This window comes from Bos javanicus, chromosome 2 (genome assembly GCF_032452875.1).
Source record: "Bos javanicus breed banteng chromosome 2, ARS-OSU_banteng_1.0, whole genome shotgun sequence".
In the NCBI taxonomy this organism is placed as follows: domain Eukaryota; kingdom Metazoa; phylum Chordata; class Mammalia; order Artiodactyla; family Bovidae; genus Bos; species Bos javanicus.
The window spans coordinates 128,515,240-128,528,955 of record NC_083869.1 but is presented as its reverse complement, the minus strand read 5'-3'; the positions used below and the strand labels follow the sequence as shown (position 1 = coordinate 128,528,955).

General features: G+C 48.6%; 1 protein-coding gene across 2 annotated transcripts in view; it reads left to right on the top strand.

Annotated features, from left to right (window-relative positions):
• The first annotated feature begins 4,534 nt into the window (after positions 1–4,534).
• GRHL3 (grainyhead like transcription factor 3) overlaps positions 4,535–13,716 on the top strand; it is a 36,048-nt gene continuing 26,866 nt past the window's right edge. Inside the window, exon 1 of one of the 2 annotated variants that reach the window (XM_061393120.1) lies at positions 4,535–4,618. In XM_061393120.1, coding sequence (XP_061249104.1) covers positions 4,602–4,618 — 17 coding nt within the window. In that variant the 5' untranslated portion in view covers positions 4,535–4,601. Of the gene's footprint in view, positions 4,619–5,597; positions 8,225–13,716 lie in introns of those variants that run through there. The other variant, XM_061393119.1, reaches the window with a different exon arrangement.

Sequence of the window (13,716 nt, the reverse complement as noted above, 5' to 3'; positions counted from 1 at the left end):
TGTAAGATAACACAAGCCGCCACATGGCCAAACAAACCAAATAAATAAATAGAATCCTGTCATTTTGGCACCCACAGAGGAGCACTGTTGACATTTGGGTATTTGTCCTTTCCATGTTTTTATATAGGTCAACAAATTGTCATTAAGTGTGGAACAACCATAAAGTTTTAACGTGTTAGAAAAGGAAGAGCTGTTAGCAGGGCATTCACACTCAACACTGCAAGGCCCCTACTGTAAACAGTGCTGTGACTGTGCAGTGCACAAGCTGCAGAGACAAATAGAGCAGCTCTGGCTCTCAGCAGTCACCTAACTCAGGGGTCCTAACCTTTCAGTTCAGTTCAGTCGCTCAGTCGTGTCCGACTCTTTGCAACCCCATGGACTGCAGCACACCAGGCCTCCTTGTCCATCAACTCCCGGAGTTTCCTCAAACTCATGTCCATTGAGTCCGTGATGCCATCCAACCATCTCATCCTCTGACATCCCCTTCTCCTCCTGTCTTCAATCTTTCCCAGCATCAGGGTCTTTTCAATTGAGTCAGTTCTTCCCATCAGGTGGCGTCCCATCAGACGCCAAAGTACTGGCGTCTCAGCTTCAGCATTAGTCCTTCCAATGAATATTCAGGACTGATTTTCTTTAGGATGGACTGGTTACATCTCCTTGCAGTCCAAGGGACTCTCAAGTGTCTTTTCCAACACCACAGTTCAAAAGCATCAGTTCTTTAGCACTCAGCTTTCTTTATGGGCCAACTCTCACATTCATACATGACTACAGGAAAAACCATAGCTTTGACTAGATGGACCTTTTTTGGCAAAGTAATGTCTCTGCTTTTTAATACGCTATCTAGGTTGGTCATAACCTTTCTTCCAAGGAGAGAGGGTCTTTTAATTTCATGGCTGCAGTCACCATCTGCTGTGATTTGGGAGCAAAAACTTTCCTAACAGTTACTGAGTGCTATGTGTCAGACTCAAATTCATGTCCACTAAGTCAGTCAAGCCATTTAACCATCTCATCTTTTGCCACACCCTTTCCTTTTTGCCGCTGATCTCTCCTAGCCTTCATGGACATGAATTCGAGCAAATTACTGGGAGACAGTGGAGGATAGAGGAGCCTAGAGTGCTGCAGTCCACGGAGTGACCAAGAGTTGGACATGACTCATCGACTAAACAACAGCAACGATGTGCCAGGCAGGCTTCCCCGGGGGCTCAGTGGTAAAGAACCCGCCTGCCAATGCAGGAGACGCAGGGTTGATCCTGGGGTTAGGAAGAGTCCCCTGGAGGAGGAAATGGCAACCCACTCCAATATTCTTGTCTGGGAAATCCCATGCACAGTGGAGCCTGGACTACATGGACTGTAGTCCATGGGTTTGCAAAGAGTTGGACTCTACTGAGTGACTACACAACAGCAGTGCACTTCACATACATTATCCTATTCCCATAATAAGCTTACGAGGGGGATACTATTTTTATAGCCATTTATAGGTGGGGAAGCAAGCTCAGAACGCTTAAGTCATCTGCCCAAAATCACACAGCTAGTAAACAGTTGGGCTGGGATCTGAACCCAGGTCAGCCAGTCTCAGAGTAAAGCTATCAGACAGCACAGATAACTCTTAGCACTATGCTTGCAATATACAAACATGAAATAAATTACAGTCATCATTACTTACTGTTATTATTGTGAATACAATCATTATGTCACATATGATTGGTGAGTCTCTGTTTTCAATCTCCTCTGCCAAGAAACCAAGAACTGGGCCAATCCAAGAAGGGGAAGAGATGCCAGCCCAGCTGAGCCCTGGGCTGTGCCCACGCCACACAGGAGTAGGAAATGGGCAGGAGTGGGGGAAAGCTTGGGTAGCGTCTCTCTAAAAAACCTGGCACCTCTGAATCCTTCAGCAAAGGCCTAGAACAGACCACGCCCTCAGACCGGGAGGCTTAGCTCCTGCTGGAGGGTCCTAGCGACCTTATAATCTGGCTCATGGTACCCTGCTGACCTACCCTGGACCACAGTCCTTCCATCTCATCCAGGTGCCTTCTGGACATTCCGTGTGTGGAGACGTTAAAAACCCTCTGCCCCACGACCTGCTGATCTCTGTAGATGGGTGAGGGCGATTAAAGAGACATGATCCACAGGTGTAGAGAGAGAGGACCCATTTAAAAAGCCCAGCGAGCACAGACATGCTGCCTGGGTTCCCAGTCTCCACCTGAGCCCAGCCAGCATGAGTCACCCCCATGGCCCTTTACCTGGGAGTTGCAACACAGCTGAAAGAAACTTCACAGCCTTCCAGGAGGCGGGCAGACAGGGACACAGACAAGTGTGCCATCCTTCGGGCAGTACTAAGCTCTGCAGTTACAACTGGCACCAATGGCCCTCCTGCCACCAATAAACCCTGCCAAGGGCTTGGGCATCCAGGCTCTGCTCTCTGATCAGATCCCAACTCTAGCGCTACCCCTCCTAGGCCATGCAGCTTGAGGAACTTATTTAATCACTTCATACCTCCGTCTCCTCATCTCTAAAACAGGGATAACACAAGGGCCTATGGCATACAGCGGTTTTAAGGGGGAGACAAGGTATGCAAAGGCTTAGCACAATGCCTGATGCATGAGGTATGCTGGGCACCGACCGTCTGCCAGACACCATGGAAGGCGCTGGAGATTCAACAGTGACCCAGACAAGGTCTCTCCTCTTACAGAGTTTACATTCTAGAAGAAGGGATGAAAGACAATAAACAATTTAGAGAGATTTCCAAAAGTCACAAGGGATTCAGAGAGCCAGAATTAAGTGATGTGATAGTGACTGAATGCCTACTTTAACAAGGGTGGCGGGAGAGGCCTGCTCTGAGGAGGTGGCTTCATTAGCAATTATTATGATTATTTACTGTTATTTGTCAGGACCCCCTCCATTATCCCCAACATAGCTTCCAGAGAGGAACCAACCTCTGACAATTCTCTCCACAGGCCTGACCACACCCCAAGAGGGCTCCTCTGGATTCTGGCCTTACCTTGAAAACCTCCATCAGACTGGCAGGAGTAGGTGAAACTCCGCCTTTCCCCGAGAGAGAAAGGAGTGGGCCAAGGTGAGGCTCTCAGGAAGACAGAGCAAAGGGGTGATGTGTCAAAAGGTGTGTGTGTGTGTGTGTGGCGGGTGGAGGTGGGGGGTGGGGAGGAGAAAAGAGAGAAAACAAAAGATACCAAGACCGGCTTCGACTTCAGTTCAGATTACTCATGGTGGAAGCTCTATAAAAAGTTCTAGCGTTCTCCTGTTTGTTTGTGGATCTTCTGGGTTTACCAACCTTGTTCTTTATGGAAGACAGCTCATGGCAATCATTCCACAATTACTTAGTCTAACAGGCAACTGATTTCTCCTGCGTTTCCAATGCAGAATGAAGCACTTACTGGAGTTTGGGAAATGACCGGCTAGCTAAAGGTTTCAAAGGTGATCGACTTCAACTTTTCCATCCCTTGTGTGCTGGCCAGAGGTATGTGGTTTGCTGACATCTCATTCAGATCTGTATCACTCCAAATAAAAGGCTGCCTGCATCCTACACCCCCACTCCTGGCCATCAACACACACACACACACACACACCCCCTCCAGATCATAAACTCCAAGAGCAGTGACCCTGTCTTTTGGGCCTGTCTCCCCAGAACCCAGATTAGGGCCTGGCACACATTAGGTGTTCCATAGATGTCTGCTGAATTGAGGCCACTGACTTCAGCTCAAAGGGACAGCCACATGCGGAGTGAGATGACTGAAGATTCAGATCTGGGCTCTGACACTCAATAGCTCAGGCCCTTGGGCAAGTCACGTTTACCCTCTGGCTTCCATTTCCTCACCTGTGAAGTGTGTGTAGGGGGAGGAAGAGAGCGTGCTAATAGCTACCACAGTGGGTTGCTGTGAGCCGTCAAGAGAAATCACCTGAATAACTGTAAAAGACTATTCAGAAATAAGCTTTCCCTTAAAGGGAGAGCTTTAGGAAAAAAGAAAGGGAACTGGCACAGAGGCCCACAAGGGAAGATCTGCTCTCTCCTTTGGGAATTCCCTGGTGGCTGTGAAGTAGTCCATGCTGGGTAGGGGAGGAGGCCAAGGGAATCTGGCAGGGTGGCGGGGCTGGGGGTGAGGGGGAAGGATGGTCCAATGTTCCAAGTATCCAGGATACTAGAAACAGGAATCGAGATTTCCTGCAGCCAAGTATCTGTTTGTCCCTGTACTTTTCCTCTGGCTATCTTCTCCCCAGCATTTTTTTTTCCTCCTCCCTCCTACCTCATCTCCACCCCCACCCCCTCACCAAGGAAGGAATTGGCCAGTTCCACCCAGCCAGCCCCCCAGTGGCTCCGCCCCCAGCTCAGCAGGCCAAGAGTTAACAGCTGCACCTGTTGAGGTATACCTGCTGTCGCCGGCACCTGTACCTGTAGCCAATCAGCGCCAGCACTGCCGGGAACCTACCTGTCAGCAGAATCCCCACACTGAAACCTCAACATAAATCAAACAGTTCCCTGGGCAGGGAATGTCTGTGTCAGGCGAGAATTAGAGAGGAGCGGTCAGCAGAGCCTCGGTGCCCGGTGCCGATCCATCGTTCCAACCCGGGAGCCTGGGAGCAGGAAGATGTCGAATGAACTTGAGTGAGTAAACAACCGTGGATGCCTGGCGCTCTCTGAGCAGGGAGGCTGTATGGGGTTTCTAGAAGGGGAAAGGGCAGGGAGACCGGCGCCAAGATTCACAGAGCAATTTGTAAGGGTAAATGAATGGGCTGACGATCTCACTCTGGCGTGTTGAGGCAAGCCCCGTCTCAAGCGAGAGCTCAGTGTTTCCCTGGGAAAATCTTTTTTTTTTTTTTCTCCTTTCTCTCTCTGCTGAGCAGTTTCGAGCCAGGTAGGGAAACACAGGACTGAAACTGTGAAGGCTTTCGGCACCACTTACATTGAAGGGGCCCTGGAAGTCAGAAACAGCGGCCAATCCCAAATAGGCTTTCCATTTTCTTGCCCCAAAGAACTTTTTTGAGGTGGTTCTAAGAGCTGTCTTAGGCAGAGAGTTGGGTTTTTTAAAAGGGACTTGCTTGTTCGGTTTGAATAGTCACAAGTGGGAAAGTTAAGTGTGCTGGTTAAACATATGCACTCTTTGGTTGGCTTGACCTATGTTTGAATCCAGGCTCAGCTCCTCGTGTGCTGTGTGATCTTGATTTGGACAAGTCATTGAACTGATCTGGGCTTCATTTTCCTCATCTAGAAAATGGGTACAAGAATGTTCTGTAGGATTATTGAGAGTTAAGTGTGATAAACTCTAAAATGCTTAGCACAGAGCCCAGGTCTGAAGAAGCATTCAATAAAATGTGGTTGACTTCATGCAGAGGCTGTTCTAAGGCTGAGGAGTTTGAGCTGTGGTTTTCAGTGAGGTCATCTCTATTGCCTGACAGGACGCAGGTGACTTCTCACCCACAGCTGGGATTTAGAATCCCTGCTGGCTGATGCTGACTTTCACCATGGACTCCCAGCTCGGGGTGCAGACCTCAGAGAAGGTGGGATGAGGCTGGGATTCTGGGCTGCTGGAACCTGAGTTTAGGGAGCTGGCAGAAACCAGGCTCCTAAAACACAGACTGTCCTTTTCCTTCCACCCTCAGAGGTAAGAGGGCAGAGTCAAGGATTGAACAATCTTTTTTTTTTTTTTCTAGCTACTCCTTAATAGATTATTTTAAGACCATGAAGACCTAACAGCATAGCCTGTGGTGGGGCCTGACTGCAGACAAGATTCCATGATACCAGTCAGCTCTTGGATTCTCCTGGGTTAGCTATCTATGTCCATGGTAGAATCACTGGCCATCAGATTTTTCTGGAATGGGTTTCCTGGGGTAGATAACGTGTTAACAACTGGAATAAGAGCAGGTCAATGGAGCCAACACTGAGGTTCAAGTTCCAGCTCTGCCACTAATCAGCTGTGTGACTTTGGCCAAGCCACTTCACCTGAAGATCAGTTTCCTCACCTGTAAATGGTGGTCATATTGGTACTCACTTAGTGGAGCTGTTGGGGTATCCAATAACTGTAGAAAAGCAATTGGTTTAAATCCTGGTTAAGGGGCAATCTAAAATACCTTTGTTACTTCATACAGAAATAACTCATCCATGAGCATTTCTTGCTATTATTCTTTATTTCTAATATTTTTAATAATTCTAATTTAATATTTCTAGTATTCTTTCAATATTCTATTATTTCTTGCTTTCTATTCTATACTTTGAACCCCATTTAGCTTTGCTGGTCAGCACAGCAGAGACTGCAGACAGAAATGTATTCATTGGTGTTGCTTAGGGGTAAGTGTCTTGAAGCTGGGCTACTTGAACACAAAGGTTTCATGCATTTCTCCTCCTTAATGATTTGAGTCTGAAGTCAGAGTTCCTGACAGTGGAGGCTTCTCCAGTTGGGGTGGGGTGAGGGGAACCTGTGCCTGCTGAGTAATTGCAGGCAGAGTCTGAAGTCATCACTAAAGATTACAATGACAGAGTCTCAGTGCCTGGGGGCTCAAGTGCCTTTACTGATAAAGGGGGGTTGGGGGCGGAATCCACTGCTTAGCTTGCAAGTTTTGAGCTGCTTGTGCTGCGAGCACTGTCTTGCTGCTGCCGTGCCCCAGAAGTGCAGTTAAACAGAACTGGTCCTCGTATCCATCTTGATCCTGAAGGAATGACCACCTCCTGCCAGGCCCTGGTGCAGTGGGAAAAGCCCGACTTGCACAAGAGTCTAAATTCTGCCACTTAGCAACTTCAGGATCCTAGTGAATCTGCTTCTCTTTCCTGACCCTCAGTTTCCTCGTCACTCCAGTAAGGATACAGACATCTACCTGGTCGGGAAAACAGCGGGCACCCGTAGGTGGGCCACCCAATCTGGTGGAGGAGCTCCATAAATGTGAGAGCCCAATTACCAGGCCACGTCGAAGACTGGGTCTTGGCGGGCATGGAGGCCAAGCAGTGTAGTTAAAAGCCAGCTCAAGGCAGCTGGCAGGTGGCGCACGGGACTTTTCATGTGGTTGGGGCTGGGCGCATCTGCCAGCCTCCAGTCCTCCACAAACCGCTGGTGCCTCCAGCCCAGTGGTTCCTACCCAGCGCCTCCGGGGCTGGAGTCGGTCGGTCGCAAGGGATCCTGGGGCGGCTGGGGCGCCGGAAGTCGCCGCCAGACGCCCTTTTCTCGCGGAAAACGGTTCCGTGAGAGAGCTATACGGGTCGCAGTCAGGCTGCCATATTTGGAGAAGCATCTTTGTTGGGCGCGAGGGCGTATTGGGCGCCTGGTTGGCCAGTGCTGTCCCGTCCAGTCCGTTGAGGAAATGAAGGGTGTAGAGATTAAGTATTCAGCACGCGGTAGGTCTGTGGAATGAAGGAAAGAGAGGGAAGTGAAGGAGGCACGCCAGGACCCATGAGCCGCAGTCTGGCCCCCACCAGCTGTCTGAAACCATCTTCCTCCCCGAAGCTGTCTGAATCTGAAACCATCTTCCTCCCCGAAGCTTGGAGAGCCTCAAGGGAGGGTAGGAGGGGGACCCGACCCATCCCATCCCGGTCTGTGACCTCAGGCCTCGCCGCCACTCCACCCAAGCTCCGAGAGCGCTTGGGCTCCAGACTGCCTGCAGCGCTGAAAGAGTTAACCAGGAACGCCTCCCGCTGTGGTTTTGTGGTCGAAACCATGATTGCCAGGAGCAAATTTTTGTCGTGTTATTAAAAGTCAGAGCTACTCTGCTGGTGAATGAAAAGTTAAAAACCCTCGTTAAGACCGGGCTGTAAAACGGGCAGACTGAGCCGAGAGGCCCCTGCGACGACCCTAAGGGCGGTGGCGCCTGCCACTCGGTCTACTGCCGTCTCCTAGGAGGAGCCCCCTGTCGGTGTCTGGAGCCCAGAGGGTCTTCAGGGGTCCACACGGAGGACGACGGGAAGGAAGAGTCTCAGGGCTGAAAACGCAAAGAGCGTATCCAAAGCACCCTTCGGTTAAAACAAAAGTAACAGCCAAGTCTTTATTTGAGCGGGGACTTCACAGTGGACACAGGGTCCGGTATTTGAGAAGGACATCATCTCCTGTAACCCTCCCAGCATTCCAGTGAAGGATGGGAGTATAAATACAGTTTTGCAAGTGATGGGATTTAAGCTTGTCCGACTCCCCAGGATCTTGCTGAAGAGCTGGGATCTTATAAGGGGCGGAAAGAATGCTCCGCACCAATGTGTCATCCTGCTTCTCACCAGCATGGATGTTGAAAACTGGTGAGATACTGCCAGACTGTTAACTCTGCTTATCTCCGAGTAGAGGAATGCGGGTGAATTCTGGTCTCTGCTTCCAATTTTTCTGTATATTCCATGTTTTATATATTGTGTTTTACAAAGTGACCCTGTGTCACTTTTGAAATGAGGAGAGGGAGGAAAGAGTCATATTGGTTCACCTTAAAAAACAAAAAAACGTATTCTCAAAGTGTGGTCCTTGGAACAGCGTCATCAGCGTCATCACCTGGGAACTCCGTAGAAATGCAGATTCTCAGCCCCACCCTAGAGCTACTGAATCAAAAACTCTGGGGGTGGGGTTCAGCAATATGTGTTTTAACAAGCCCTCCAGGTGATTCTGATGCATGATCAAGTTTAAGAACCATGGGCCTAGAAGACCTGGCAAAGGATGGGAAGCAGGAGGTTCCCAATTCCACACTGACTTGCAGTGTAGTTGCTGAGTCAGCAGGCTGAGAGCTTTGCTATGGGGTCACACCTGTGTTTGAGCCCAGCTCTGCCAGGTAGGATCCCTGGTGGCTCAGACAGTAAAGAGTCTGCCTGCAGTACGGGAGACCTGGGTTCGATCCCTGGGTCGGGAAGATCCCCTGGAGAAGGAAATGGCAACCCACTCCAGTATTCTTGCCTGGAGAATCCCATGGACGGAGGGTCTTAGCAGGCTACAGTCCATGGGGTTGCAAAGAGTCAGACAGGACTGAGCAGCTTCACTTTGCTTTCACTTTTCCTGCCAGGTACAGAGTGGGTAACTTTTGGATGGGCTCTTTAATCTTGTCAGTGTTTCTGCATATGTAAAGGGGTGATAACACCTACCTCACAGGGTGTGGATGAGAAGGAAAAAGCACAAGGCCTGACTTATAAAATAACTTAGTTGCTTTCCTTCCCTTGTCTTCCTTCCCCTGTCTGAAACTCAAGTTTTTGCATTGGTGGTGGTGGTGGTGGTGAAGTTGTGTCCAATTATTGGGACCCCGTGGACTGTAGCCTGCCAGGCTCCTCTGTCCATGGGATTCTCCAGGCAAGAATACTGACGTGGGTTGCCAGTTTCTTCTCCAGGGGATCTTCCCTACCCAGGAATCAAACCTGGGTCTCCTGAATTGCAGGCAGATTCTTTACCAACTGAGCTACAAGGGAATTTTTGTTCTATTAATGGAACAAATAATCCTGCCTGGCTACCTCCATCCCTCCCAACCCCATTCCTTTTGCCTCTTTAAAAAGGTCAGAGCAGCTGATCTAGTGAAAGTCTTGAAGGGAAAGGCTCTCGCCAATATCTGGGCCTTCCTAGGAGGTTTGCAAGATGGGGAACTGTTGAGGGCAGGGGCAGCATGCTATTTACCTTTGTGTCCCAGCACCGAGCCTGTTCAACACAGTGAGTGAACGAATGAAGGGATGTGGCGCCTTGGGTCTCTAGGTGGAGTGCAATTTCTTTCACATCTCAACTGAATTACAGGAAAGAATTAGGAAAATTGGATAGGAAACCAAGAGGAGAAAATAGCGTGAAAAAAAATTCCCATCGAGGGAAGAATTTTCAAAGAGGAGAAAGTGAGTTTCTGGTATAATTAGAAAATGGCACATAATTAATTTACATGCAGCTAAAAGTGTTGGCTGGAGCCTGATGGGTCTTGGTTAACTTGCCCACCTGGATCCAGATGATGAAGCTGGCAATGCTTGCAGCTCTTTATCTGACAATCTCTGAGTATCTGGTCTCCTTCTGTCAATAGTAGAAGGAAAAAGTGAGTCTGTGAGTTGTCATGCAGTTTTCTGGGGGCTACCCCACAAAGTGAGTATTAGTAAGAATAATTCATGTTATTATGTGTTGGCACTATGCTGATTACTTTGCCTTCATTATCTCTTTGCATTTTCCAACAGTAATAGCTCACAAAGGTGTAAAGAGTAAACAAAAAAATGACTTGAAATTGTTGGGCCAGCATCTGGCACTTGATAAGCCCTCAATGAATAATAGCTATCACAGTAACTCTGATGTTATTGCTCTCATCTTCTCCCATTTTTTACTGGTAAGAAAGTTGAGGCACAGAGAGAGGTCAAGAGTCACACAGCTAGTCATAGCAGAACTGAAACTAGAACCAGCTCTGCCTAGCTCTGATGCCACTCTATAACTATTTACAAAGGTAAATACCATGTTGTCCCTGCCCTCAGAAGTTCCCAATTCTTGCTAACCTCCTTATTCAAACTGGGGTCATTATAGAGCCATTCCCTAAGCGCTGCCATTTCCCCATGGAGGCCCCCAAGTGAGCCCCCAGCAGGTGACATGGCACATTTCACAACCTGTGCACCGAGAAACCAGACGGGCCACTTGCAAGCACGACAACCCCGGAGCGGTCTGCCATGCCCAGGGAACACCTTCCGTGAGGATGACTGGAAAATGATTCCTCCGTGAGCAGTTGTGGCAGGGCCTCCCCTGGGTAATTAGTGAGTGTGATTGATCACTGCTGATGAGCTGTGTGGCTTACAACAGGGTTTGACAAGTCATTGGGTGTATCTGGGTGTCAACACCCAGCTCAGGCAGCCCCTGGAACTCTTCCTCCTCAGGCTGGAGGGAAGTGGGGCCCAGGTGCCTGGATCTGTCCTGTTTCAGGGACCTTCTTTAGTGGGGCTTGAGGCTGCCCCCTTGGTGGTGAGTTTTCTTCCCCCTTCTGTAAAATTAAGTCAGAGGCCTTACTTTTCCATCTCTGAGTTACAGAAATGCCTTTGAGATAAGGTAGTAATTGAGCTGAGTACTGGACAGGAAGCTAAGAGACTTGAATCCCAATCCTACTCTGTGCTGTGTGTCCTTCGGCAAGTCAGTTGCTGCCAGAGATTAGATTTCTAGGGACTTCCCTGGCAGTCCAGTGGTTAGGAGTCTGCGCTTTCACTGCTCAGCATCTAAGTTCCATCCCTAGTCGGGGAACTAAGATCCCACAAGCTGGGTGATGTGGCCAAAGCAGACAACAACAGAAACTAAAGAAGAGAGACTAGATTTCGAAAGTCTCTTTGCACACTAACTGGAACGCCAAAAAAAAACCCCTCAACTGGTAGCTTTACATTTACTTAGTCTCATTCGGATTCTTAAGTGGCTTGGCCAGAAAGCTGTGGGTATTCAGAATCTGAAAGGACTTGGGGTGAAACCATACTTCACCACTGTAGGCATTTCACCCCTCTAGGTGTCTGAGGAGACAGCCTTGTCAAGGTTCTTGATGCTAGAAGACAGAGACCTCTGTTCTGTGCCTGGTGCCCTGAGATAACAGCTAGGTAGCCTTAGGCAAGCCAGTGGCCTTCTCTGTGGCTCATTTTTTTCCTGTTATCAAATGGGGATAGTCATACCCTCCCTCCCTACCTTACAGGAGCATTGTAGGATCAGAGATGATGACAAATGTATGAGAAGCGTGTTGAAAACTATAACACACTATGCAAATATGAGGGATTGTCAAATCTCACACTTGAGTTTCCTCCTCAGTGCACTGGCCTTCCTTGAAACAAGGCAGTATATGCAAAAACCCTGGCTCACACCTGGCACACAGTAGGCGGACAATCTCTGGGAGCTGTCCCAAGCTTATGCCTTTGATCTGGAAGGTCAAAAATCCTCCCACACCCATTTCCACATTTCTTCTTCCCCTCCACCCCTCTTTTCAACCAGCATCTAGTTATTCCCCAAAGTTGAAGCAGGTCAGAAGTCCTCTGGCTTCTTTCCCTTCATAGCTTTCTTCGCCTGATAGTAGCTGTCCGTTTGTTTTTGTGGTCATATTTGTCTTGCCTGCCACTAAACTGCAACCTCTGTGACAATAGAGATCTTATTGTCTCGCCCACCCAGGACAAAGCCTGGCTCGTAGTATAATAAATATTGACAAATATTTATTAAAATGAGGCGTAGATGGTTAGGTGGATGGATGCCATCCAGCTTTATTGTTTTTTCCCCTCTCTTTGGCATCCCTTCTTAGAAACTAGTGGTTGGTGGAAAAGTGACTAGTCATGGAGTTCGATTCCAGGAGGCTGGCTTTGTAACTCACTGGGCCAGTCCCTTGGAACAGGTCACCTAACGTCTCTGTTGTCTGTTTTCTGGTCTATAAAGTGGAGATAATAACACATCATGTATGTTGGGAGGCTCCATGAGATAATGAATGTGAAAGTCAAGGCAGGGGGTTATTACACTGTCTCTCTTGTTTTTGACATGGAACCTGGTTCACAGGCAGGATGCTGGGAGAGGATGTTAATTTAAGAACCTCAGGCAGTGTGTCCCCTGTACTCTTATTTAGGGGTTCTAAGAAAATGATGGTCATGATGATGATGATGGTGATGATGGCTGTTATTTACTAAGCGATTATTCTCTGGCAGGCTCTAGGCCTAGCACATTTCTCATGTTAATACACTTAATTTTCCTAACAACCCAGAGATTATCCCCACTCTAAAGTAGCCAGCCCTGGTGACTCCATCACATGACTGTGTTCTAATTTTCTTCACAGCACTTATCACTAACTAAAATTAACTCATTTACCTTCTTGTTTATGGTCTGTCTTCCCCAATTAGATTGCAAGTTCCGTGGGAGCAGAGCCTTATCTGCCATGCTTTTGGCTGATTCCCCAGTGTCTAGAAGAGTCCCTGGTTGGCACATAGAAGACACTCAATAGACCCATTTAACAGATGAGAAAATAAGCCCAGAGAGGCGAAGTGCCTCACCCAAGGACACACGGTTACTTCGGTGTGGCAGGCTATGACCCTGATGTTATAATCCTTTCTCCCATGGTACTATGGATTCTTCTGTGCTGTACCCTGGTGAAGATTTGATGACAAGAAGGCTGCCCAGAGTCATGTCCTCTCCCTACACCCTCCTCCCTCATCCCCCTTTCACCTCTGTTTGTTGAGGAGCTCTGCTTTGGACAGGGACACCAACAGAGAGTTCGCAGAGGCCCTCAGGGAAGGTGACTGGTCTCCCCTCTTTGTTCTGGCTCTGTCTCCCACTAGTAGGGCTCACAGCTTCCTGGAACCCTTTGACATCCATTCCCCCACCTCAGCCCTCAATTCTAATCTTTAGGAGAACAGGGAGCCACACATTTTTAGATTTCAGTATTTGGCACATGAATCAATGCTAATTAACCTTATCCATAGCCAAGTCTTTCTAGAAGCCAAATACTTTGTCTTGGTACCTGACATTGATTGGTAGCATGAACAGGCTTGGGAACCAGAACTCTGGAGCTCCCCCCACCACCCCTAGTGCCTGGCCAGAAACTTCCAGTCGTCTCACTTCCTCACTTAGGCCCCGTTGCCTTGTGTGGGTGGGAAATCCTTTTCTGTCTAGCAGTGGAGGGTTGTATTCCAGAGGAGGGGAGCTGCCAGAATAAGAAAGACATTTGAAAGGAGACTAGCATGGGGTTAAGAGCTGCATCTTGGAGTCCAACAAGGCCAGGTTCAAGTTGCGCCTCTGCCGCTTACTAGCTGAGTGACCTGGAGGTAATATCACCTGAGTCTCGACTTCCCCAAAACCTATTGTGCAG